The sequence below is a fragment of the Eumetopias jubatus genome, unplaced genomic scaffold (genome assembly GCF_037043125.1).
Source record: "Eumetopias jubatus isolate StellerSeaLion01/CBP00866 unplaced genomic scaffold, mEumJub1_p1.0 scaffold_1, whole genome shotgun sequence".
Taxonomy (NCBI): domain Eukaryota; kingdom Metazoa; phylum Chordata; class Mammalia; order Carnivora; family Otariidae; genus Eumetopias; species Eumetopias jubatus.
This window is the reverse complement of record NW_028274807.1, coordinates 29,174,962-29,202,084: the sequence shown is the minus strand read 5'-3', so window position 1 is coordinate 29,202,084 and position 27,123 is coordinate 29,174,962. Positions and strand designations below refer to the sequence as shown.

General features: G+C 37.7%; 1 protein-coding gene across 1 annotated transcript in view; it reads left to right on the top strand.

Moving 5' to 3' along the window:
• The first annotated feature begins 1,024 nt into the window (after nucleotides 1-1,024).
• Nucleotides 1,025-27,123, top strand: part of LOC114219088 (multidrug resistance-associated protein 1-like) — an 88,219-nt gene continuing 62,120 nt past the window's right edge. Inside the window, exons 1-5 of the mRNA XM_028116523.2 lie at nucleotides 1,025-1,096; nucleotides 6,406-6,467; nucleotides 13,991-14,138; nucleotides 14,892-15,034; nucleotides 19,856-20,033. Coding sequence (XP_027972324.1) covers nucleotides 1,025-1,096; nucleotides 6,406-6,467; nucleotides 13,991-14,138; nucleotides 14,892-15,034; nucleotides 19,856-20,033 — 603 coding nt within the window. The remainder of the gene's footprint in view (nucleotides 1,097-6,405; nucleotides 6,468-13,990; nucleotides 14,139-14,891; nucleotides 15,035-19,855; nucleotides 20,034-27,123) is intronic.

The window sequence follows — 27,123 nt, the reverse complement described above, 5'->3', positions numbered from 1 at the left end:
CATCGCAGGGGTCAGCAGATCTTTCTCAAAGTACTGCATACATCAGTACTTTATACAAGGCTCATGGTTTGTCAAGTTATTAAAACTCAAATGCCATCCTTAATATTCATATTCCCTTTTATATGTCATGTTTCTCATTTAGCCCTTTGCTGATTCTAGTTACTACGAAGTTTTTCATTTATTATGTTGCTTTATAACTAATATGAAGAGTAAAATTTAGATTTCATATACTGTTATGGTTTCCTAATATTAGGAAGTATTAAGGGAAGTATTTCATTTGTTTCTAATTTTAAAGTCATTGCAATAAAATTCGCTCCATAAAGTTCTACTGACTCCTGTTGTCCTCAACAGTTTTCTGTTCCGGACCGCTGTAATGTTCTGTTTATAAACATGTCATCCCAGGGAGAAATGAGCTTTGTGCTTCTATAATAAAGAAGGGGCGCCTGGGTGGCTCAGTCGGTTGAGCCTCTGCCTTCGGCTCAGGTCATGATCCCAGGGACCTGGGATGGAACCCCGCGTTGGGCTCCTTGCTCAGTGGGGAGCCTGCTTCTCCCTCTCCCTCTGCCCCTCCCCCTCGCCTGTGCTCTTTCTGTCAAACAAATAAATAAAATCTACAGAAAGAAAGAAAGAAGGAAAGAAAGAGAGAGAAAGAAAGAAAGAAAAGAAACATTTTCTAACAAAGCAGTCCTGCCAAGTGAAGAGTGGAGAACTTACTGAGTCAAGTGCAAACTGCCCCGGAGGCAGAGATCATCGCCCTCTACAGAAGGTCCCGCCTCTGCTCATTCCGCCCCTTCCCCGCCCGCCCCGGGCCCGCGAGGGTCCGCCCGCCTCGCTCCCGCCCCCTGCCTCGCCCCGGACGCGCTCCCGGGAAGGGCCGGCTCAGGGCAGGGCGACAGCCAACTACGTCTGGCTGAGTGCTCGCGTCCTCCCAACTTCTGGGCGCCGGACCGGCGGACCCCAGCCGAGAGAGAGGTAACAGCCTCGGTACCTGCCCCCGCCTCCCCTCGCCAGGCGCCCGCGGACCATGTTTTCCAGCCCGCGGAGGTGGGGCGACGGCAGCGACTACGGGCGGGTCCCCGAGGGGCCTGAGGCGCAGGTAATGCTCATTGGTCCTGGGGGACGCTGGGGGGAGGCGGGCGGTCTTCGCCACTCTGGGTGGGGAGAGGGAGGTGGGGGAGAGCGCCGGTTCGGACGCTGGCCTGTGAACTGATGTTTTAGAGCCCCCGTTTTAGTAGTAATCACACACAGACGGACGGACACACACGCGCGCGCGCAGTCGTGAGAGCTGACACCAGTCCTCAGGATGATGTGAAATCTGAACCATCAAGATCTCAGTCAAGGTGGCTGCTGGAGGAGAGAAAGAGGCTTCTTTGAAGGGGTGAAACACTCCCCCATCAACAGAAACAAGCATTTGAGAAAAGAATGAATGGACCTGGCATCAGCGGAGGAGGAGAGGTTGGGATGGACTTCCACAAGCAGTGGCAGAACCCACCGAAACTGCAGGGGGAGATTCGGCATAAATACCACGGGGTTAACTGACAGGTGTTAACTGACCGGGTATTGGGAAACTGCGGTTGGGGCAATCCAGAAACTGCAGACACTTAACTGTGTCTTGCTCTGCCCCCATGATTAACACGTGCTTCTTCCACAATAGAAGTCATGTGCTAGGACCGTAGTACAGGGCGACCAACGCTGCAGCGGTGTGTTAGGAGCAATTTCCCTAACAAAAATTCCACTTGTTTTGTTTTTCACTACTGTACAAGACAAAGTCTTAGAAATAGCCCCTCACATAAGTAGTTCTGTAATTCTAAAAAGGAGAAAGAAAAATTCAGGTTCAGGGGATCTTGTTTTAATCCTGGTTCTTGTTAGTGGCTCCAAGTGTCAAATAAATATGACAGCATTCTTCTAATTACATATAAAATGAAATTATAAATGTCTTTAAAAGTAAAGCAAATTATATGTAAAGTATTCTTTTTAAAAGTCTATAAAATATAGATGTTGAATAAATCCCTTGAAAATGTGAAAGAGCTCCACCAGGACAATACACTTTTTTTTTTTTTTTTTAACTTTACAGGAGAGATGGCAGACTTAAGCAGGGAAATGGGTTTAACATCATTGGTGCAACTACAGAAGTGGCCAAAGGCAGTGAATCACAAACTTAATACAGTGGGAAATTATAAAACTCAAACAATTCTCTCACCCAAAATTGTAGTCAGTTCTTCCTGTAGGATTCCAACAATGTTTATATCCTTGACTATTATTCAACCTGGATAGCTTTACGGACCAGGAATCCATTTAGACAGGACTAAAAATACTAGTTTTAATCGCATTTTCTTTTTGTTACTTCATGATGCCAATTTAAAAAAAAAATTGATGGCTTCAAAGCATATTGAAAACCTTATATGATTTCATTCTGAGACTATATTTTGACATAATAGATCTCAGAGAAAAATCCCACCTACTTATAAGCTAAGAACATGACTTTCTGGTAGTTTCTAGGGTTGGCATGGTGACCTATGAATAGAATACTTCTAAATACTTGTGATTAGCGGGGGCCATTCATTCATCACCCCGCAACATGTTTATTGTGAGCTAGGCCCTGCGCTAAAACTGAAAATATAAAGATAAATCGAATACAGTTTTCTGTCTTCCAGAGGAACTAAGTCTAGCAAGAGAGAAGCACCTGTCAGCAAATGATTTGATAGGAAAGAGTGAGGGTACATTCAGTGAAGACAGTTCTGAAGAGTTCCTTAAATCCTCCCTGAGGCATATGTTGAGATTGCTATGGTAACCCAGAACAAGAATATAAGCCCTAAAAAAAAAAAAAAATATATATATATATATATATATACATACACACACACATACACACACACACACATATATAAGCCTTGAAGGCTGGGATGGGAGGAAAGGAATTATCAAAGGCCATAAATTTTTTTTCTTTCCCAAAGGCAATAAATCTTAAATAGGATTGAAGTACAAGTGAGAATTAGCCAGAAGTGAAGTAGAAGGATGTGGGCAGGAGGAAAGATATCTCAGTAGCAGCAGCTTGTAACAGAGTTGAAGAGTGTGGAATTATGACTGGAAGATAGAATGGACTAACTGGATTAGATCCAATCTCTTAAACTTCTTTAAGTTTCTTAAACTCTAGGCCTTAGTTTCCTCCGCTGTAAAATGGAGTTGACAAAAATGGTTTCACCACAAAGACATGACAGATATATATATATATATATATATAAGATTTTATTTATTTGAGAAAGAGAGAGGAAACATGAGCAGGGGGGAGAGGCAGAGGGAGAAGCAGATTCCCCACTGAGCAGGGAGCCTGCCGGGGCTTGATCCCAGAACTTGAACCAAAGGCCGCCACTTAACCGGCTGAGTAGTCGGAGCCCCACAGACATGTTGTATTTAATGAGATAATATACTTCATACAGAATCTGGCACATAATAAGTGATTAAGAAACATAAATTATTTTTGATTTCTGGGTGTTTTCCCTTCTCCATGAGGCTGTCCTTCCACTTCCCCTAACTTCCTCCACCAATCCCAGAACCTTGCTCCAGTATGCACAAAGGAAGTTCCTGAAGTTAGGCTTTACGAGATACTGTTAAATGTAGCAGTCGCACAAACCATATCCTTGTGGGACCACATCTCAAGGTTGAACCCAAGGAAGATTGAAAGCAAAACACTTCACTAATCCTGGAGCCTGGCTATGGTGTGGTCTCACGGTCTAAAAATTTCCTGCTCCTCCATCATAATCCAAAAATAACAGGACCTCCGTTCAAATGAAAATTGCCCTCAAGTCAGCAATGTTAAGGTATGTTGATAGGATACCTGCTATACCTGCAATGGTAGATAAGTATAATAGATAAGAAAATGGATTAGAAAACAAAGGCCTGTAGTGGGCTTGGGGCAACAAGGGAAATGGGAAACACTGGGGTCAGTTAGGTCTGCAGACCAGAAGTGTTGTCAGAGTGAGATAAGTGAGTTAGAAGGATTGAGAAATGTTTAATGGACAAGATGGGAGTAAATTAAGACACTGGAAGATACTCGTTTCGGAACCTGGACTGGATCGCCTGATGGAAGAACCAAGCGGCACTCGGAGATCTTGGAGGATAGGAGGTTTAGTTAATACCAGCGGGCTCAGAGAAGAGTGATCTCCAAAGGTCTGAGCCCCGAGCTCAAACAAAGGGGGTAATTTATACACTTCCGCATACTTGGCACATTTGGCGCGTTTGTGAATCCGGGCAGGGAGAAGACCCCGCGCGGGAAGCAGAGCAGGGAGAAGAACCGGAAGAGCCTCGGGGCAAGGACTGGGAGTCCCTCGCTGGCTCGGTGGGCCATCTGAGGACGCAGATTTTCCTTATCACTCTTAGAATTGTCCTGTCTTGGTTTTCTACAAAGAAGTTACTTTGTAGCAATATATCAATAATGAACTCAGTGAGACCCATGCTATGCATTCAGTATTTATTGAAAAGTCATTTGTATATTCTTGGTGCTTGATAAGGCTTATTACCTTCACCAGATATTTTACCTGTCTACTATAATTTTTTTCTGGGAGGTAAATTTGGAATTTACGTGATAAATTCAGTGTAAGAAGCCTGGCCCACATCTAAGGAGGCTACTTACTAAAGGACTCAAAGGGCTTCATATGAGATGCTTTCACTTGGAAAATGGGCCTACAGGGAATGTTAAATCAAATACCGAGGTTTCGGTCTGCTAAAATAACCCTCTCTAGTAGCTTTGCTGGATATGGGTGCTGAAAACAACCACCTTTTTTACTTAGCTCATGATTCTCTGGATCAATTGGGTCATGACCTGGTTTGGGTCAGCTTGGCTGATCTCTGCTGAGCTCTTTCAGGCACTAAAGCCAACTGGAAAGTTGGCTGGTGACAGGATCGTCTAGGACTAATTTACTCCTATGTCTAGCACTTGTTCCAAGCCAGGACCTGTCAGATGAGCACCTCATTTCTCTCCTATGAGGTCTCTCATCCTCTAGCAGACCAGCTCAGGATCAGACACATGGTGCACTCAGGGTTCTGAGCACAGCAAGCCTCTCGACACTTAGAATTGGAGCTCTCTTGGTGTCACTCTTGTGGCATTTTCATGATCAAAATTTTCAAGGGGTGGAGACTAGCGTTTACCTCTTGATGGGAAAAGCTGCTAAAGATCTGTAGCCATTTGCAGTCTGCCACAGAAATGCGTGTGTTTTGGAGGTGAATACGATCTTTGCTTGGTGCTAAATTATCAAGTTGGCAACTCCCTGTGAAGTAAAATGTGACTTGCAGGTTCATTCAAGAATTTTCAGAACATTCTCCACAATATGTGCACTTATTTTCCAAATAATATGTTTGGTAATAGTAGTGATGATGATACAGTTCACATGTGCCAAGTATGATGATGGTTTTACATCTGTCATTGCATTTACTTTTTGCAACAATAATATAAGGATAGATAGCAATTGAGTAAATGATTTATAGTAGATCATTTGCTATAACTCGGAGAACAGATGTGGAGTGAACAGTGTTTTCTCAGGACATTTTGCTGTATAGGTTGGAATTTTGTTGCACAAATTCCTTCTAGGATAAGAATTTTTTTAAACATAGTGAACACTTTATGTCTGAGATCAGAACTGGATTAGAGAGGGTCAGTGCTAAAATTGTTAAATATGGACAATTTCTCATAATGAACTTTACTATGGTGATCAGTTTTACTTTTTAAAAATACAGACATTGGTGCTGACTCTAAAAATATAAAATGGTTAGTTTTGAGGCCTTTTTAAGCCCTTCTTTTGGTTGAACTCACCAGGTCAACAGGAAGAATTTTATGGTAATGTTGTAAACTCCCAAAATAATATGTAATTGTGATAAATAAATGTTTATATCTTTATACCTTTATACTAAAATATGTAATTAAGCACACAGATGTAAACCAAGTGCCTATTATATTCTCTTATTTTTATATTTTTAGAAAAAAACAAAACTATCTTTAGTGATTAAAATGTTTTAAGTTTAGCTTGTATAGAGAGCTAAATTATGTATGTATACATAAGCAAATACATACATATATACAGAGTCATAGGAATTCAAGGAGATATATATATATACAGAGAGAGAGAGAATGAGAAGTAGAAATTTCAGAAATGATTTCCCTTTCCTACGTGATTTCTTGCTATGTAAACAGAGTCATAATGATAATGTTGGGAGAAATCTTAAAATGCCTCTAGTCCAACCACCATTCTCATATCTTAATTTTATTCCTTAGGGATTATGATAGCAACATAGCTGCAACTATTGGTAGATGAAATTATTTCATGTTTACTTTTCCACCTGTTGACAAAGATATTTCAAATTTGAAATAAAGGCATTTTCTTCATAGACTGCTTGTTATATTTTTCTTTTTAGAAATGCAGTCCAGAGAAAAATGCTTCATTCTTCAGTAGGATGACATATTCCTGGTTTAGCAGGTAGGAATTGTACTAATTTGTTTGTAGCATACCATCCTGAGGAAGATTCCAAGGAAAATGACATCTAAATGTTATTCCTCCAGTCTAAAGCATGGATATTTTTATAAATTGACTTTGTTAAGACTTTTTTCTTATATTATTTATTACAGAGAAATCACAAGATAGTAACATACTAAGTAGTTCCACAGATAAGGTTGCTAATATTCCTACGATATGTCTGTCCCTTCATAAGATTCGTAACCCTGTTAGGACTATGCAAGGAGAGAAATTTGAATTTTTTTTTTTTTTAAGATTCTATGTATTTATTTGAGAGAGACAGAGGAAGAGAGAGAGAGAGAGCACACACGAGCAATTGGGAGGGGTGGGGGGCAGAGGAAGAGGGATAAGTGGAGAATCTCAAGCATACTCCGTGCTGAGTGGGGAGCTCGTGGGGAGGCTCTGTCCCACGACCCTGAGATCATGACCTGAGCTGAAACCAAGAGTCAGGTGCTTAACTGACTGAGCCACCCAGGCACCCCAGAAATTTGAATTTTTTTTTAAAGATTTTATTTATTCATTTGACAGAGAGAGAGAAAGCACAAGCAGGTGGAGTAGCAGACCGAAGCAGAGGGAGAAGCAGGCTCCCCGCTGAGCAAGGAGCCCGACATGGGACTCAATCCCACGACCCTGGGATTGACCTGAGCTGAACGCAGACGCTTAACCGACTGAGCCACCCAGGAGCCCCAGAAATTTGAATTGTTTTTAACATCCAGTATATATGTGCATATAATTTCACTTAATTCTCCCCCAAGTCTTATGAGATAGGATTTACATATAAGAAAATTGAAAATTGAAGCTTAGGGAAAGGAATTAACTTGTCCATTGATACCCAGGAAGGAGCACACCAAGTTGGTGTTGGAAGTCAGTTTCCTTGAGTCCCTGTTTCATGCTTTTCTTTTCACTTTGATTAGTCTACTCTTTACTAGGAATGCTCCCACAAATATGTGTGTGTGTGTGTGTGTGTGTGTCTGTGTGTGTGTATACTACTATTAAAACACATAGTCATTTTTATAAGACATATAATGTGGTTTATCTCACAGAATAATTCATCTATAATGTGTGATGAGGGCTTTAACTCAGAATTAAATCATATTAAAAGAGAAGAATTGATTTTTCCAATTTTATAAATTCAGAAGCTTTCTTTAGAAATGTATTTCTTTCCCCCATAACAGAAAGATTATGATACTTAAAACTATTATCTTTATGCCCCTTGTTTTATAGTTAGTAGAAACAAAATTGCCCAATATGATCTACAAATATGCTCTCAAGAGTAGATGAATGCTTAAAAAAAAAAGAAAGGTTGATTGTATGCTGGATGCCCTGCATTATGTTAACCTTTAAGAATGCAGAGATAGGGGTGCCTGGGTGGCTCAGTCATTAAGCATCTGCCTTCGGCTCAGGTCATGATCCCAGGGTCCTGGGATTGAGCCATGCATCAGGCTCCCTGCTTGGTGGGAAGCCTGCTTCTCCCTCTCCCACTCCCCCTGCTTGTGTTCCCTCTCTTGCTGTGTCTCTCTCTGTCAAAGAAATAAATAAAATCCTAAAAAAAAAAAAAAAAAAAAGAATGTAGAGATAAATGCCCTAGTTCCTATCTTCTAGGAATTCATAGATTTAGAAAGATTCAAAAGTATGCTGTCAATTACCCAAAAAAGGCAAAAGGCAATATAAGCATGATAGAGAAACACAGTTTTCAGGAATGCCATCTAACCACATTTGCACAGTTAGGGAATGTTTACAAGTAATTAATGCTTGAACCCAACATGTAACAATGTAAGAGTGAACCAAGTGTCATTCCAAGTTGAGCAAATACTGTATGCAAACCAGAGAGGCAAGCGTGGACTGACACCTCCCACACTGCAGCCTGTTGATGTGGCAAGAGATCGAGCAGAGTGTCATGTAATTCTTGTTTGAACTTCAGAAAATCCCCTTTGCAGATGTGTGGATATGGTATGTACCAGGTGAGAATGGAGACAAAGGGAGTGGTTAGGAGGTTCTTCAATTATGCTGTAAATTTATGCTCATGGTCTGAACTATGGTAAAGAGGATGAAGAGGAAGGAACAGATTCAAAAGCTAATGAACCACTAGATAAGGAAATTGAAGAACTGGGAAAAATTTTAATCAGTTTCTGGCTCAGATAACCGCCAATTCAGGTGTGGTGGAAAAACTGTATGTTCAGTTTGGAGAAGCTTCAATTTGAGATGTCTGACTCATCCCCATAAAAAATATCTAATAGGTGTTTGGATATATAGGCTTTTGATCTATGGATATGGATTTGGGAGTCATTGACTGCATGTCAGTCGTTGAAGCCATGAGTATGAATGAGGTCATCCAGAGGGGAGAGGCTATTGAACAGGATGAGCAAACAGAACGTTGAGAATCCTCAGTATTAAATGGTGAAAGGAGGCGTAATCTACCGAGGAAGCTAAGGAAAGGCATTCCGAATGTAAGAGACAAACCAAGGAAAGAGTGTGTTTGAAAGCTAAGGAAACTGTCAAAAAAGGAGGAAAATAAGGTGATGAAATAAGGTGATCAATAAGTGCCAAATACTGAAAAGGGGTAGATTAAAAAATGAACTGAGTATTCTTCATTGAATTTGGCAATGTAAAGGTGATTGGTGATTTTTATGAAAGCAGTTTAAGTAGAAAACTGATATACTTGGTGAGCAAATAATTGGGCAGAAGCAAATAAATTGCATTAAATTATAAGAATTCCAAGTTAACACAAATCTAGGAATCACTTAAAGAGGATGGCAAAAATTTTACATCAATATGCTACATTAAGTTACACACTAGAAAAAAGAGTGGTTAAATAGGAATTATGTAAATGTGGGCTATTTACATTTAATGATTTTGATATTTCAAATTTGTATATGTATAAATATATTTTCCAAACCTGAGTTATAGTTCATTCATGTGTTGAGAGGAAGAGTGATGTCTATTCTGGCTTTAAAAATTTCAGACTAAAGTCACGGGATATCATAGAATTTAAATAATGCAAATAAAATTAATTTTAAGGAAATGTACTTTCGAAACTTTATCAAACTATAACGACTATATGCATTTATTTTAAATATTACAAACACCATTTTAGGAGGCCTAAAATATGAGCTGAAATTAAATATTATAAGCAAGATAAGGCTTAGCAAATTTTAAAATACAACTACTCAGTGTCTTGAACGAAGCAATAAGCTGTAACTGTTGAACATCACATTTATTTCCTGTTTGGATTTAACATCCCAGAACTAGATAGGAAATATTTGTATAGCATGCTGCTATCTGGAACTGTCATTGGCATGAATCTAATTTGATTTCTTATCTGGTAATTAAACAATTGCAGCTAAAATATAGCTATTGTTTAAGAGAATGTCTCTTTGAAGACAGTGGTTAATTGTGTTCTCAGATCTTTTCTTTGAGTTACAGAATAAAGTCAAATTATTTCCTAGGCCAAATTCAAGCTCCCATAATTATATGAATAATTCAATTAAAATGTGCTCAGATGATATAAATAATTAGGGAATTATATGCTTAGGAGCCTTAATTCCTAAGGCAGGAAATGTCTAGATAGTTTTGATGATCAAATAATTATGAATCCTTTATTAGCAAATATAATCTGTCATCAGTGTATATTAATCATTGTCATAGAATAATCCCCTTGACATACATGGAGAAATCTAGTTAAACTTTTTTTTTTAAGATTTTATTTATTTCTTTGACAGAGAGAGACACAGTGAGAGAGGGAACAGAAGCAGGGGGAGTGGGAGAGGGAGAAGCAGGCTCCCCGCCAACGCGGGGCTCAATCCCAGGACCCTGGGATCATGACCTGAGCCGAAGGCAGATGCTTAATGACTGAGCCACCCAGGCGCCCCTAGTTAAGGTTTTTATAGGTCACAGTTGAATCACTATTTTAACCAGGGATACACTATTCAGTCTGTCCTCCCTTTCCTTACATATTAATAAAACTTATATATTACCTATGTCATATCTTGTAAGTTTTGGATAGACTGACCTTTTGCCTTTTCCCATAACACAGTCACCCCTTTCCAGAAATGTTTTAAAAAGTGATTAACAGTAATGAAATTGATGATGCAACTATATATCTATATTTTCCAAGTTTTCCAATATTACTCATCTACAAAATTTATATTTCATCTCATCTTCCTAGCGAACTGCTACTGGTTTGCTGCTCTTAAGATCAGTTGGATGAGATGTTTACTCATATTCGTTAATGTCAATATCAAATATACTCAAAAATTCTCTCTAAGATCACAAAATTGAAAGCAGAGTGGAACATGACACTGAACGGCATTGTCTGCCTTTGGTTAAGTTAGCCTTGGTTTATGTCACATTTAAAGAACTGACCAGTCTCTGGAGTTCTTGGTGTTTAACCACCTATAATAATGGAAAATTAATACTGCTCTATCTGCTTTAGAAAGCTGAATTTAATTTAACTGAATGACCTTTGAAAAGAAATATCAGTCTAAAGCATACAAGATGCATGCTTAGGAATCAAGTGCACAGGTTTATGGGATCTGGTGCATGCTACATTCCCCTTACTGGGACAGTCACTTCTTGGTCTCAGTTCTTCCCAAACATAACAATAAAAAATTTAAAAAAAAAGAGAGAGAAGCACTCCTTCCTCTTTTCCTGGATGCTGATGTGTGATAGAAAGACCAGCCAGGGTGATGAGAGTATTTAAATTAACCAAAAGAGAGCAAAAAGAGGAGGAGGGAGCACACACCTGGGAAAAGGGAAGTCACATTAGTTAAACAGCTGAACCACGGGCATCACAATCAATTCATCTGAAGTGTCACTTTTAGATGCTGCATTATTTGGAGACTCAGCATGAAAGCCAGGGGTCACTTATCCCCGTGAACCAAAACCGCTGAGTTTTGCACAGTTCTAACTCAAAATGCTGAGGCAGTAAATGTTATTAAAAATGCTTTTGTGAAAACCAATGCAATCTTATTTTGAAAATGAATATTTATTTTGTGGAATGGAATAGAAAGACTTAATATGACATAAAAGTAGTTTATTGCTTAATATGTTTTTGAAAGTGCACTGCAGGAAAATGTCCAGGGTATTTGAGCCAACAGAAACATGATTACTGAAGATCCTTTCTTACTACATTTAAACCTTTTTGTTAAATGTGAATTGTAATATGATATTATGTAGTATAATAAAAGTGAAATTGAATCCAGTGCAGACTCTGGTTACCATAGGGTTTAAATCCATCTCAGGGTCAATCAATAGAGATTGTTCAGTAATAATGACAATGAAACCAGTCCCGTTGTGGAGTAGTGTAATACTTTGTTACGGTCTCTTGGACTAATAATGTATTTTATAATGGAAAGAACAGAAACTATTAAGTCAGAAGGCCTGGGTTTAAACGTGGGTTTAATTTCTTCCTGAACAAGTCGTGTCACCAAGCTCATAAACTGAGCATGTCTGAACTACATCACTTAGGAACTTGGCTGGCTTTCAGATCCTTTGGGTAAATACCTAGTAATGCAATTGCTGGGTCCTAGGGTAGTTCTGTTTTCAACTTTTTGAGGAACCTCCATACTGTTTTTCAGAGTGGCTGCACCAGCTTGCATTCCCACCAGCAGCGTAAGAGGGTTTTCCTTTCTCCACATCCTCACTAAGTGAAATAAGTCAGTCAGAGAAAAACAAATACCATACCATATGATTTGACCCATGTGTAGAATTTAAGAAACAAAACAGATAAACATATAGGAAGGAAAAAAGAGAGAGAGAGAAGCAAACCATAAGAAACTCTTGACAGAGAACAAACTGAGGGTTGATGGAGGGAGGTGGGTGGGGGGTGGGCTAAATGGGTGATGGGTATTAAAGAGGTCACTTGTTATGATAAGCACCAGGTGTTATACGTAAGTATAACCAATCACTAAATTCTACTCCAAAAACAGATATTACACTATACGTTAACTAACTAGAATTTAATAAAAATTTGAAAAGAAAAAAAAAAAAGGAACATATCAAGCAACAGAGTAGCCAAATAATAACAGCTGAAACAAATAGGTATTTATTTTCTGGTTATTGAGCAGAAGGCGAGGAATAAGCGGGTAAACTATGTTATAAGGGGCCCAGAGTTTTTCTGCTTTCCACTTCCCTTCCTTATTATTTGGTGTTTCGCCGATGGTGGCAAAGTTGGCTTCTCTGTGTCAGAGCATTATACCAGTGCAGGCAGAAAGGGGGAAGGGAAAGGAAGAAGGAGGCAAAACATTTTCTCCTCTTGAAGTTTTGTACCTCCTTTTGAAAAAGAAAGTTCTCCTCAGCAGACTTTTGTTTAGGTATCCCTAACCATAACTGAGTTAAATTATTAATGCTAAGCAAAAGATACTGAGATTACCAGGACTACTTTAGACCAATCATAAGTTATGATTGGGATAAGGACTTACCCTGAGTTTGAGAGATTTTCTGGCTGGGATAAGGACTTACCCTGAGTTTGAGAGATTTTCACCTGAATAAGTACCACATTCCTGGTGTAAGAAGATGATGGGGCAGAAGAATGGCTGTAAGTATAATTTATTGTCTGCCACAACATTTGTGGTGTAACTAGACCATGAATCATAGTTTGCCAGGGACAGTCCTGATGTAGACCCATTGTTCTTGCATAATTATTCACAGTGTCCTTTGGGGTAAACTCACTGAGTGGAAGTACTGAGACGTGCAGTAACTTGCCATACTCCTTAAGGCATTTTAAGAAACAGCACTGTCACACTGGCTCATATTCTGTTGGCCAAAGTAGGTCATATGGCCAAGGCTAAAGTTTATGTTGCAGAGACAGGTACTCTACATCTAGTTGGACAATTTGTCAAGTCAAGGGGCAAAGGGTATATAATGTCCCAGTGGAATAGGAGAAGTTGCAAATGCAGAGGTTGGATCCCTTTCTCCTCTGATACAAGACAGAGGAGTTGTGGTTTTTGTTTTTTTTAAGATTTTATTTATTTATTTGACAGAGAGAGACACAGCGAGAGAGGGAACACAAGCAAGGGGAGCGGGAGAGGGAGAAGCAGGCTCCCCGCTGAGCAGGGAGCCCGACAGGGGGCTCAATCCCAGGACCCCAGGATCATGACCTGAGCCGAAGGCAGACGCTTAACCATCTGAGCCACCCAGGTCCCCCAGGAGTTGAGGTTTTGAAGTGAACACCTGACTGTGAAAGTTAGCTATGTAAATTTCAGTAAGGGAGGTAAAGTAGTAGGTGCCTCCAATATGAGATGAGTAAAGGAAGTTGGTGTTTCACTGAATAATTGGATATCCAAGTAATTCTTCTAAAAGCTACAAATGATTATTGCACATTATTGAACTGCAGGATATGTTGTATGATTTTTCACAATACAATCTAGTCATTGCAGCCTGATTTAAAAAATAATTTATAAACCAAGAATAAGATAAATGCATGCAAAGTTATTTTTAACTTGATTATTGGTTTTGCTGAATTGTTTACCTTACTCTTTCATTTTTAGAATAATTGTTTTAGGCTATAAGAGACCTTTGGAAAGAGAGGATCTTTTTGAACTAAATGAAAGTGATTCTTCCTATATTGTGTGTCCCATCTTTGAAAAACAATGGAGGAAGGAAGTTTTAAGGAATCAAGAGAGGCAAGAAGTAAAGGTAATTAATTCTTAAAACCTAAGTACCTAATTACTACCTAAAACTAGAAAGAGGTTCTTCCAAACATGAGATAGTATTATTATGAATTTAGAAAGTCCTTAAAATATGTGCAATGACAAGCCATTTTCATAAGTACAGTTGGTTGTTATTGCAACGAATTTCTGTCATCAAATTATTCGGCAAACCTTCCCTTTAATATTAGGAACAATGTGTTGATATGTTATCTTTGGCTTTTTACCAGTATCTTTTGCTCAACTATCATGGCAAAGATGGTTTCTGTATCTCATGGCCTCATATCTGTTGGTCCAATTAATAACATGGTGATCAAGACCAAAGCTTATGGGGCAGGGATGGTTACTCCTTATCTATCTAGTATCATATATACACACATATATATCCTCTTTAGAATTCCCAAAAAGAAAATACAATTTGAAGATAAAACTGTATTTATATTAATTAATTAATTAATTAATTATATTAATGAAACAGTTTCAGCATTCACAAAAGTAATAAAATACAGCTGTTTCTCTTGCCCATTTATACCACGTGTAAATAATACCTGGTGGTCTGGAGACATACAGTTCCAATGATATAGGTCATATTTTCAAGTTTAACTGAATTTATCCCTTCTTACCTTGTTATCTTTGGAGTACATTATTAATTTTATGGCTGGTTTATATATATATTTCATTTTTTACTTCTATTAGCTCTATCCAATTTTCTCATTGTTTCTTATTTTCTTTCATTATGTAGGCACCCTTTCATAAAGAGGCACATGCCAGGAAACCATCTCTGGTCTATGCATTGTGGAACACCTTTAAGTTTGTCCTGATTCAAGTTGCTTTATTCAAAGTGTTTGCTGATATTTTGTCCTTCAGTAGCCCACTCATAATGAAGTAAGTTGTAGTCTTGTTTTTTGTTTTTTTTTTTTTAATCTCCCCATAGGTAAATGATAAGCAAGTGTTCCACTCTCAAAGTTGTACTAAAAAAGAGTAGGGAAGGTCCTTATTGCAAATTTTATGTAGGATATGGACATTCTGTTAGCTTTGCTATAATACAAATGTGAATGATGGTAATATAGTCAATATTTACTGAAGTCAGCCATGTACTAAACACTGTTCTAAAATCTTTATATTAATTATCTTATTTAATCTTTACAACAATCCTATGAGACAGGAAATATTACACTCATTATCACGATGCAGAAAAAGAGGTTCAAGTAATTTGCCTAAGTTCACACAGCTAGAAAATTCCAGAGTTATGATTAAAAGCTAGGAAGTCTGTCTTGAATATATATTTAGAAAATGAAATGGTACATACCCTTACTATTTTTCTTAGCTGTGGCCTTTTGGGAGTTGAACTTTTATCAGCCAGGGTAGTGATATATAAATATAAATAAATATAAATGTGTACATATATATATACACACACATATACATAGAGAGAGACATAATGTTTGAAGAATTTCCTTGATATTTCTTTAATATCTATATGCAAGGGTTTTTTGTGTGTTTTGGGTGACCCTACTGAAAGAGGTCTTTTGGAAGCCTGTATCTGTTTTCTCCTGGACCCATGTATCTTTCCTCTTTGTTGATTTTTTTTTTGTAACCTTTCAACATAGTAAGTCATAGTCATTAGTATGACTAGATGCTGACTGTTACAAGTCCTTCTAATGAATCATTTAACTAGGGAGTGGCCTTGGGGATCCCTGACAGCTATCTAGCCAATCCAAAAAGATTGAGTGAGTAATTATCTACATAAGCATGGAGTTAACAAAAATATTGGCTGGAGTAATAAACTGGGGAACTGTTCCAAATTATACTGGGTATGACAAAATGTTCCAAATTATTTCTGGATGAGACCACCTTAGCATGGATAAGGAGAAGTAAAGACATCTATAGACAAACAATCCAGCTATTCCAATTTGTGGAGTTAGTGAAGACAGGGAAATCCACCAAAGGACAATGAGAAGGAGTGCTTAGTGCAGAGAAAGGAGAACCAAGAGACCATGGTGTCAGGGAATCTAAGGCAAGAAGGTGTCCCTTTTTTGTCAGAAAATATGCACCTGTCATTTTTCACGCCAAGGTCTGTTTGGCTCCCTTGTCTATGTCTGTGTTATGGAAATATGAGCCAAATGTCTCCTGGATTAAAACCCCCCACAGACAAGGTAACATAGCTCTTCTTCCCCTGCCTCTGCCTCTCGCCTTTGTATCTCACAGCTATTTTTAAGGAGTTGCCATAGAGTTCTCTCATCTGTGGCCAGAAATCTAGCTCTTAGAAATGTATTGACCAGCATCTTCCTTTTCTGCCCAACAGATCACCATGATCTGTTACTGTAGTATTAGGATTGTCAAAGTTTAGTGGCATAAAACAATGATCATTTTATTATGTTCACACCAAAATCTATGAGGCAAACATGATAACCACTAAGCTACAGAAACAAGGCATGATTTTATGGATCAGAACTTCAGAGAGGGATGGGTTTTCTTTGATCCACCATGATGAGGGCCCTAGCTGATTAGCTCGGCAGGTGATAGCTCTAGAAGTTCAAGTAGAGACGAATGTTTGGGGCCTTGGTTTTGGCTGTCAGCTGGGTTACCTTGGTTCTTTTTTATGTGTGCTGGTGCTGAAATGTCCAAGATGGCTTCTTAGCTTACATATTCATGCCTGGGCTAAGATAGCCAGATATCCATCTCTGTCTATCTGTCTGTCTGTCTGTCTCTCTCTCTCCCCAAGCCTCTCGACATGGTTAGCTTGAGCACAGAAGTCTCAGAGCAGTTGAACTGCTTACGTAGCAGCTGGATTTTTTTCAGAGTGAACATGCCAAGAGGTTCAGACAAATCATTTTATGATCTAGGCTTGGAAGCCCCAGAATGTCACTTCTGCCACATTATTTTGGTCAAGCAAGCCCCTAAATCAGCCCAGATCCAAGGGGAGGAGACTTCGAATGGTTAAGTTTGACTTCTGAGTGGAAGGAGTAGCAAGAGATTCCCAGCCATTTTTAGTCATGCTCTGATTCCTAGTTTTCAATGTCTACTGCTCAAAAAACGCATTCTAGAATCTCACTGTGGCCACTTTTTTCTAAAATAGCTACAGGTCGTGGTAATTCAGTGTCTCCAAATATTTGCAGTCTACAGGGTGCTAAATAATTACTAAGTCCTTGTCTATGGGGTAAGGAATGGTCTCCCTAATTTTGTGACACACTTTTGTAACACACTAGCCTGACCATACCTGCAAAATAGTAATGTCAATATTGCATTGAAATCAGTTGGTTGATGTATCTTTCTTCCTGCCTAAACTATGAGCTCCTCATGGTAACGGATTCTATGTTACTCAGTGTCTGTGTCCTTACTGCCTAGCACAGAGCCTGGCACGTAGAACTCAAATACATTTCCTGAATGGAATACTGAATAAATGGGCTTATCCAAAGTCACACTTTTTCAAGAGATTCTCATTCTAGAGTAGCTGAATAGCCTTAATATTTCCACATTGAGGATTAAATGATCAGAAATAATTTTATGGGTTTAACATTAGAATTTAAATAAAAACTTGAAACATAAAGAATTTTATGAGTTTATATGATCATAAACTGAGCCTGGGGGAGCTAACTTTATAAGCTAATTTTGAGATGTATATTTTTCCTTTTGATAAGGGAAATTACTAGAGACTACTATTTTTAAGGATGAGAATACATTGTTGTGTTATCATGACTCATGTGTAGTAATCAAACATATAAAAATAATACTTTCATTAACATACTATTAGAAGAAATGTTTCTTGTTGATTGTTATGCTTACTCTTTCCCATTTTCTATGAATTTTATTATTATATTCGTCAAACCAATGAGTATTCATAACCAATATGATGATTTTGGTTTTATGGTCTTCACCATTTCTTGATCACAGATTATTTTTAATATTTCCTGATTTATATGTGTAGAACCACTAAGGTACCTGTTGATAGTCATTTAGTTGTTTGATTTTATGAGAAAGGAAAAAAGTCCAATTGGTATATATCCACAATAAGAATAGTGCACCTCTTTCAGGAAATTTAATTCATAGACCAAGAAGACATTTAGTAAGTTGCTCTTGTAAAAATAATTTGGTGTCCCAATGGAAAGCATCTGATAGAGATCCACTAAGAGATACAGAATTTCCTGTTATTTCATGTAGGTGGGCTGTGGTATAATTCAATACTGTCATTGAGAATACACAATGCTCTCAGTAATATTCAGTGACTAGAGGTTTTAATAGTAATTTTAGAAACACTGGTATATATTTGACTCCAAAGTACAATTCCAATAAAGTTAATCTCTTGAAGTACTTGGTTTATAAAGCAATTTGGGAAACACAATTGCTTTTAATTTTTTTACCCATAAGTTGTCCAAGCTGCAAATAAAATAGATCAAGGCTTAGACATTAATTTTTTATTTTTTAACAATGTAAACTTTAAAAATGTAAACTCACATAAAGAATGAGTTTTTAAAGTCAATGTTCTTAAATAGATATGGTCTTACCTAATTACATGTGGCTTCCTTCTGGTTATAATCTTAAGTTAACTCAAAATTGCTGTTTACAATAACAAGCACATTTCTGCATTTCCAGAACTCAGAGTAAAAAAAATGTACATTTCTAAAACATCTAATATTATACTTTTTACCTATAAAATAAATAACAGGAACTACTTCAACCAACCAAGAATTGAGCCTGCAAAATAAATGACATATTAATCTGTAGTATCTGAGAGAATATATCCAAGTTGTTTTCAGCATGATGTAGAGTATATGTAGACTTTTTACATTAGTATTATTATTAGTCACACAGATGCGGTTTAAAAAAAGTTGAGAGCATGTATATAGTATTAACAATGACATAAGGCATTTTAACCAGTGTTTACAGTTGAAGGGCAATAAGCAACCAAGGGAGCTATGATTAGAACTATCCCCATTGTCTAGCTGTACCCCAGCATTGACCATGATCATCATGACCATGCTATCGCCAAACTTAAGAGAAAATAAGGGAAGATAGAGTAGAGAGAAACTGGATATGGATATAAGTAATAAGAAGTGAGATATAATTCAGGCCTTTGAAAAAACTGTGTGCCATTCTGAGAGATTCACTACTTAACGTTCTGTCATGTTTCCCTATATTTAACAAAATGTATGATTATGATAAAAAAGAAGCTTTAAAGGTCTTTGTGTCTCAACTTGTATGATGAAGTTAGACCAGAACAGTTGGTGAGATTACCATATGAAAACTAGAAATTAACCTTGTACTCAGAAGCCTCTGAAAGTAACTGTTGATTCCTTGTACTTTATATAACACTTGAATTAAAAATAAAGGGGGGGGCGCCTGGGTGGCTCAGTCGTTAAGCGTCTGCCTTCGGCTTGGGTCATGTTCCCAGGGTCCTGGGATCGAGCCCCGCATCATTGGGCTCCCTGCTCCACGGGAAGCCTGCTTCTCCCTCTCTCACTCCCCCTGCTTGTGTTCCTTCTCTCACTGTGTCTCTCTCTGTCAAATAAATAAATAAAATCTTTAAAAAAATAAATACATAAAAAATAAAGGGGCGGGGGGAAGAAGCCAAATTGGCAAGAAGAGAAAAAGAGCAGGCAAACATGTGAGTATGTGTAACATTTTGACATTTAACTTTCATAAGTATTTAACTACTTTAGATGTTTAACATTTCTTACCCTTTCTCAATTTCTATATGACGTTTAGGCAAATGATCATTTTCTGTGAACATCGCCCAGATTTTGGATGGAGTGGCTACGGTTATGCTTTGGCACTTTTTGTTGTAGTCTTTTTGCAAACCTTGATCCTTCAGCAATACCAACGTTTTAACATGCTCACTTCAGCAAAAATTAAGACGGCCGTAATTGGACTCATCTACAAAAAGGTAAAAAGTTAAGGAATTCTCAATTTGTAAATGGATTCTTTCCTTGCATACTTTAAAATAGGAGAGTACGTTAAAATGTTCCTAGGGTGCCCTTTGAGTGTACACTTGTTTTGCCTTAAAATAACTGACTCATCAATGTTGGTTGTATTAATTTCTCTATAGTTCTCTCTATAGTCCTTACAGCCCCTGCAACTTCCAGTGAGCCCTAATCCATGAAACTAGATGATGGTTTCTGTCCACTGTGTCACTGAACTCCTCCTCCCAAAGTGAATGGCAATGAATGTTTTCATGGTTGTCTATGTTTATGTATCAATAAAGTTTCTTCTTTTCATGATTATTTTCATGCTGCATGCTACTTTTTTCTTCTTCCTCTGCTGACTCCACTTCGCTTTCTCATGCGACAAAGCCATCTTTCTCTATGTAATCATCTACTTCTCTTTTATTCTAAGCCCTGCCTCTGCACCCACCCACCCTTCGGAACAACCTGGCTGATTCTTATACCTGTGATAACACTGAAGTTCAATTTGTTCTTTCTTGAAAATGGAATTTTAAATACCACTTCTTTACCATCCAGAGCCTTTTATTTACATCATAATTAAAAACAATTGAAGAATATCTTCCTTCCCGTAGTTATCACCTGAGTTAGTCAATCAAGTGTATTTTGCATTCTTACTCTGTACTCTTCTGTAAATTGTGGGCCCTATAAGATTTGGAATAGAAGCCTATTTACCTATTGTGCCTTTATCATCTGGGAGAGTGACTTTTATACCTTTTTATAAAAGTTGGATGACTGAGTAAATGAATAAATGAGCCACTGCCTTCAAGAAATTGGGGGGGAATTATTAGCATACATAATAAATGTGTGGAACTAAATGCAGGTTTTATAAGAGGTCAGATGAGCAGGAAATCTACAATGATTGTGTGCAGTTAAAGAAGGTTTCACATAGAAAGAAAGACTTGAGATGGTTTGTGGGAAAGATGTAGAATTTGTATTAGTGGAAGGAAGTATTATAATTTGGGCTGAGCTGTGCATGAAGCGTATAGGCCATTTGGCCATATTGGGCCAAAATGGGGGTATGGAATGGCCTTAGCCCAAATGCAGGGACATACCGCTATGGTCGTGATTCTAGAGGCTGTAAATTCTCAGAAATCCTGGTTTGGATGAACGATATCAATGAGTCTAGGAATCAGTTTAAATGTTAACACTTGTTTTTGATATACAGTCCATATGGAATAGGATTTCATTCAGTTATTAAAGCATTGGAACTTGGGAATAGGATTTGGATGGATTTACAAATATAAAAGAGTGGACTGCAGTAGAAATTAGAACAAGCTGTCAAATAAAAAAAGAAAATCAAGGGTTGTGGGTGAGTCTGTTACAAGGGCAGGGAGACCCCAGAGATAATAATGGAAGAGGTAACACTGACTATAGGGATGAAACCATAGATTCCTTAGAGAGATTGTTTAAGAACAAAGAGCACTCCAGGGCGCCTGGGTGGCTCAGATGGTTAATCGTCTGCCTTCGGCTCAGGTCATGATCCCAGGGTCCTGGGATCGAGTCCCGCATCGGGCTCCCTGCTCCTTGGGAGCCTGCTTCTCCCTCTGCCTCTCTATCTCTCTCTCTCTGTGTGTCTCTCATGAATAAATAAATAAAATCTTTAAAAAAAAAAAAAGAACAAAGAGCACTCTGGATCAAAGGAGTACAGCAATCAAGCCAGCTCAGTAGAGCTGGCTCTATGGATTACCGTTTAATGCCAAGTCCATCAAACAAGCAGTAGAAGACATAGCCTGTGTTGTTATAACCTGTATTGATGCACTGAAGTAGCATGTGCAGGTGGCACTGATGTAAGGCTGGCCTTTTTTCTTAGTCTCATATCCTACACCTGTTTTCCAGAGAGTCTATCTCTATGGGACTAATTAGGGTAGTTGGATTTCCATTCTCTTTACGGGTTGTAGAATTCTGATTTTTATCATATTTAGAGAACTTCAATATCCAAAATGGCTTTCAGAGTGGCACCAGATGACCCATATTAATCTGACATTGGCTCTACTACATCAGGGACTTGTTGTTAGAGTGGGGTAAACGTGGTCTCAGATCCTTTTCTTGGTGAGGAAGGGAGATGTTAGGACTTTTCTTGTTCTCTATCCATCCACATGACTGCTGCTAGTTTGGAATAGAAATACCATTTTTAAGGTTTGTGGGAAAAACATGGGCCCCATTCCACTTGATCACTTTAAGAGTTCATGAGTCTCAAAGCTCAGATTTTGTTACCTGTTAGCTCACAGGTGCAGGCCCCATGACAATTCTTGAGGACTAAGAAATGGGATATGCTTCAAAAGCAGTATCAGTTAGTCCTGGGTTTAATATGGGAAGTCTGGGGGCATTCTTCCACCAAACAGTAGAATCTTTGTGATTTTGAAAATGGGTAAAGATGATCAGAAGGTACAAAACTTCTAGTTAAAAAAATAGATGTCATGAGGATGTATTGTGCCGCATGGCAATTATAGTTAATAATACTGTATCGTGGGGTGCCTGGGTGGCTCAGTCGTTAAGCGTCTGCTTTCAGCTCAGGTCATGATCCCAGAGTCCTGGGATCGAGCCACACATCGGGCTCCCTGCTCAGCGGGAAGCCTGTTTCTCCCTCTCCCACTCCCCATGCTTGTGTTCCCTCTCTCGCTGTGTCTCTCTCTGTCAAATAAATAACATCTTAAAAAAAAAAATACTGTATTGTGATGGGCACTTGGGTGGCTCAGTTGGTTAAATGTCTGCCTTCAGCTCAGGTCATGATCCAGGGTCCTGGGATCGAGCCCCGCATCGGGCTCCCTGCTCAGCAGGGAGTCTGCTTCTCCCTTTCTCTCTCCCTCTGCCTCTCCCCATGCTTGTGCTTCCTCTCTCTCTCAAATAAATAAAATCCTTAAAAAAAAATACCATATTGTATTTTTGACAGCTGCTAAAAGAGTAGATCTTAAAAGTTCTAATCACAAGAAATAAAACTTTTTAAACTATGTGTAGTGATGGATGTTAACTAGTCTTGTGGTGATCATTTGACAATGTCATTTTGCATTGTATATCATTTTGCAATGTATACAAATACTGAATAATTTTGTTACACACCTGAAACTATATATGTCAATTAAATATATCACAATTTTTAAAAAAGGGGAGAGGTAGGAAAAACAAGAGATTTGGAGCATGGGGTGCTGACAAAGAGAACAGGTTTGAGTTAGAGACCAAAGTTGAAGGAGGTATCTGGAAAAAAAAAAATGAAATAAAGTAAAATAAAGCAAAATACAAGAAAAACTTCCTGACTTCTAAAACATTTTTTTTTAAAGATTTTATTTATTTGACAGAGAGAGACACAGCAAGAGAGGGAACACAAGCAGGGAGAATGGGAGAGGGAGAGGGAGAAATAGGCTTCCTGCCGAGCAGGGAACCTGATGCAGGGCTCGATCCCAGGACCCTGGGATCATGACCTGAGCCGAAGGCAGACGCTTAACCATCTGAGCCACCCAGGCGCCCCTAAAACATTTTTTTAACAAACAAAAGTAATATATTCAGGGGCACCTGGGTGGCTCAGTCGTTAAGCGTCTGCCTTCGGCTCAGGTCATGATCCCGGGGTCCTGGGATCGAGCCCCGCATTGGGCTCACTGCTCAGTGGGAAGCCTGCTTCTCCCTCTCCTCCCTGCTTGTGCTCTCTGTCATTATCTCTATAGCTCTCTCTGTCAATGTCTCTCAAATAAATAAATAAAATCTTTAAAAAAAATAAAAAAAAATAAAAGTAATATATCCACATTATCCAGTTTGGCAGCCACTGGTCACATATGACTATTGAGCCCTTGACCTGTGGCTCTTAAGACTAAGGAAGTGAATTTTTAATTTTAATGAAATTTAATAACAACACATAGCTAGTTGCTACCATTGTTGGACAGTAGTGCAGTGTCTAAACTGTCTATATTTGTAGTTTAAAGATTTGTTCTTAACCTTAATTGGGATAATTATAAAATGCAAGAAAATTAATAAAATATAGTAAATTTAAAAAAATAAAAATATGTAAGTGTAGTCAGGAAGAGGAGAAGCAGAATCCAAATCCTGCACTTAGAGTCAGAAAGAGAATCCTGGCATACTTTTTTTGCATACAGAAGAACTGAAGAAGAATGAGTTCTTATAGATGTTATGAGGGTCCACCTTTAAGTCCACCATATCTCTTGAGAAGTGTAGTAACTGCTGGCTTAGAATCACCAGGTGAGGAATTTTTAGGACCCTTCCAGCTCTAAATTATGTGATTTCTATGCCTTATAGCTAGGATGGTCAGGAAAAACGTAATGGTTAATATTGCATAATATTGCATGATTTAAGTCAGAAGGATGAATTGCACGAGGCAAAGACTCTACTGTGGAAATGTATTCTGGGTGGGAGTACACAGATGAATACATGGCTTGCTCAGAAAATGATGAGCAGATTAATTTAGCTAGAGATAGTATTTTTATGAGTAGGATGGTGGGGTGGGGTAGGATGGTAAAATAGAAGGGATTGCAACTCTTTTTTCAAAAACTTGAAAGATACATTGTAAAAACGGACTTTAATTCTAGAGGATATTGGAACTCATTTGAGATCAGGAGAAACTAATGAAAATAGATAGGGTTGGAAGTAAGGAGTACCTTAGAACTATTTCAATAGTTCTGGAAATAAAGATATGAACCAGGACCATGGCAATGAGTCTAGAAAGGAACAAATATATAAGAAGGAGAATGTGAAATTGCAAACAGATTTCATCATCAGATGATAAAGTGAGATATTAGTGAATTGAGTTCAGGGATAATTCAGATATTTCCAGTCAGTAAGAGAGGTTTTTGAGGCTGGAGCCTTAATCTGGTTCATCTTGGTCTTGTTAGAGTATAACTCAATAAATGAAATCAATGAAGTTTCAGGAAGTGATAAGTCACATAGTTGTGCTCTATGTGTGTATGTGTGTGTGTGTGTGTGTGTGTAGACTGGGTAAAGAAAATATTGTAGAAAAGAAATCTCAAAATTGGATGAAATTTAAAAATAACAGAGTTCTGTGAAAGTGATTATGATTAAAATATAATTGTAAATGAAAATTTGTTAATTGTCATTTTGATTGAAGAGTATTTATAAACTCCCAACTTTTTATATGGTTTTAGATTTTACAGTTGGTTTTTTTTTCTTTTTACCTCACTCTGGCTTTCTCTCTTTTATCTCTTTAAATACTCTTTACTAGACAATTCTAGAACATGTTGCATCATCCAGTATAATTGTGGTGTCATATTGAAGTATTCTTCCAAATTGTTTCATATAACAAAGAGGCAGTTTAGATTGTATAATTTAGCAATAAGCGGTAACTAAATTCCCCTTCGTGGCTTGTGAATTTTGTCCCTTACAGAAATGTAGAAGTATATTTGGCAGAAAAAAATATTGAAAGAGAATTCAGTGCTCCTGATGTTAAAAATGCCATGCAGAACAAGATCCAGTTATATAGTGCCCTTTAGTCTTTTCCTTAATATTTTGAAAGCTATTAATTTTTAAAGAAAATTTTCTCTTGTATATTGAAGAAAATATGTATAATGCATAAAATAGGAAAGACAAAATGGCAGCCATTCATAATTCTAGATTGCAAAGATAAGCATTGGTATATTTTCCCCTAACATTTATTTTACCTGCATACATATATATTTGTAATACAGTTTTATAATCTATTATTTACTTCATAATATATCATGACCAAACATATTGACAAAATACATTGTTATATGATTTCTTTATGATTCTTTTTTTGTATTTAATCTGTTTGAGGGGAGCGCATGGGTGGCTCAGTCTGTTAAGCACCTGCCTTTGCTCAGGTCATGATCTTGCTCCCTGTTCAGCACGGAATCTGCTTCTCCCTCTGCCCCTCCCCCTGCTCTTGCTTATGCTCTTTCTCTCTTTCTCAAATAAATAAATAAAATCTTAAAAAAACAATCTGTTTGATTTTGTTTTTAAGTACATTCTTACATATAAGCATAAATTTAAATAAATACATAGCAGAAACTTCCATATATATATTAAACTCTTTTCCTACTATTGTCATTTTTTTCCCTATTTTGCTTTCCACCTTGCTTACCATCTTCACTCATTAATATATATGGTTCACTCAATAATATATATGGTTCACTCAATACATATCAAAGTACCTTTTCCACACATTCTTTATAACCATTGCAACATTGTCTTCTGAAAGTTGGTATGACAGGTAAAGCTACTCCCAACCCCCACCTCTTACCCCACCATTTTAGGATAACCTGTTTTGTTTTGATTTTTCTGTGTTTGGGTGCTTGTAAGTATTTCTTTTTAAGGATAATTTTAACATTATAGAATTTACAGATTTCACCACGGTAAGAGGAGGTATACTGTTTTCTAATTAGACTGCTACTTCCTAACTGCTTTTGGTTTGAAATCTTTCCTTCATTCAGAGAGATTGTCTTCTAATTTTTTCTTTAATTATTTCTTCTCATTCTTTGCTTGTAAAGTAATTGTGTTGTGTGTTGTGTTTTGTGTGTATGTGTATGTGTGTGTGTTGTGTTATGTTTTATCTGTATATATAATACACATATGTAATAAACACATTTATAATACACATATATAATAAACACCTATTAACATATCTGTTGCACTCTGTTGCTGTTTTAAGCACTATTATGTGCATAGAAATAGATATACAATCAGCTGTAGATATAATGTGTGTGTGTGTGTGTGTGTGTGTGTACATATAATATAAGGAAACTTAAATTCAGAACAGTGAGTAACTTACCCATAGTCAAAGAGTTATGAAACAGAGTAGCTGGCCCTGGAACCCAGGCATTCCACTCTAGAAGTTGTGTTATTCATTATTCTGAATTTATAAAGAAATATAAATGTAAATATATTAATATTTATATTAATATAATATGTTTATGTAATATATACATAAATGTGTATACATTTATGTCTTTTTAGAAATTTTTTTATGTTATGTTAGTCACCATACAGTACATCATTAGTTTTTGATGTAGTGATCCATGATTCATTGTTAGCGTATAACACCCCGTGCTCCAT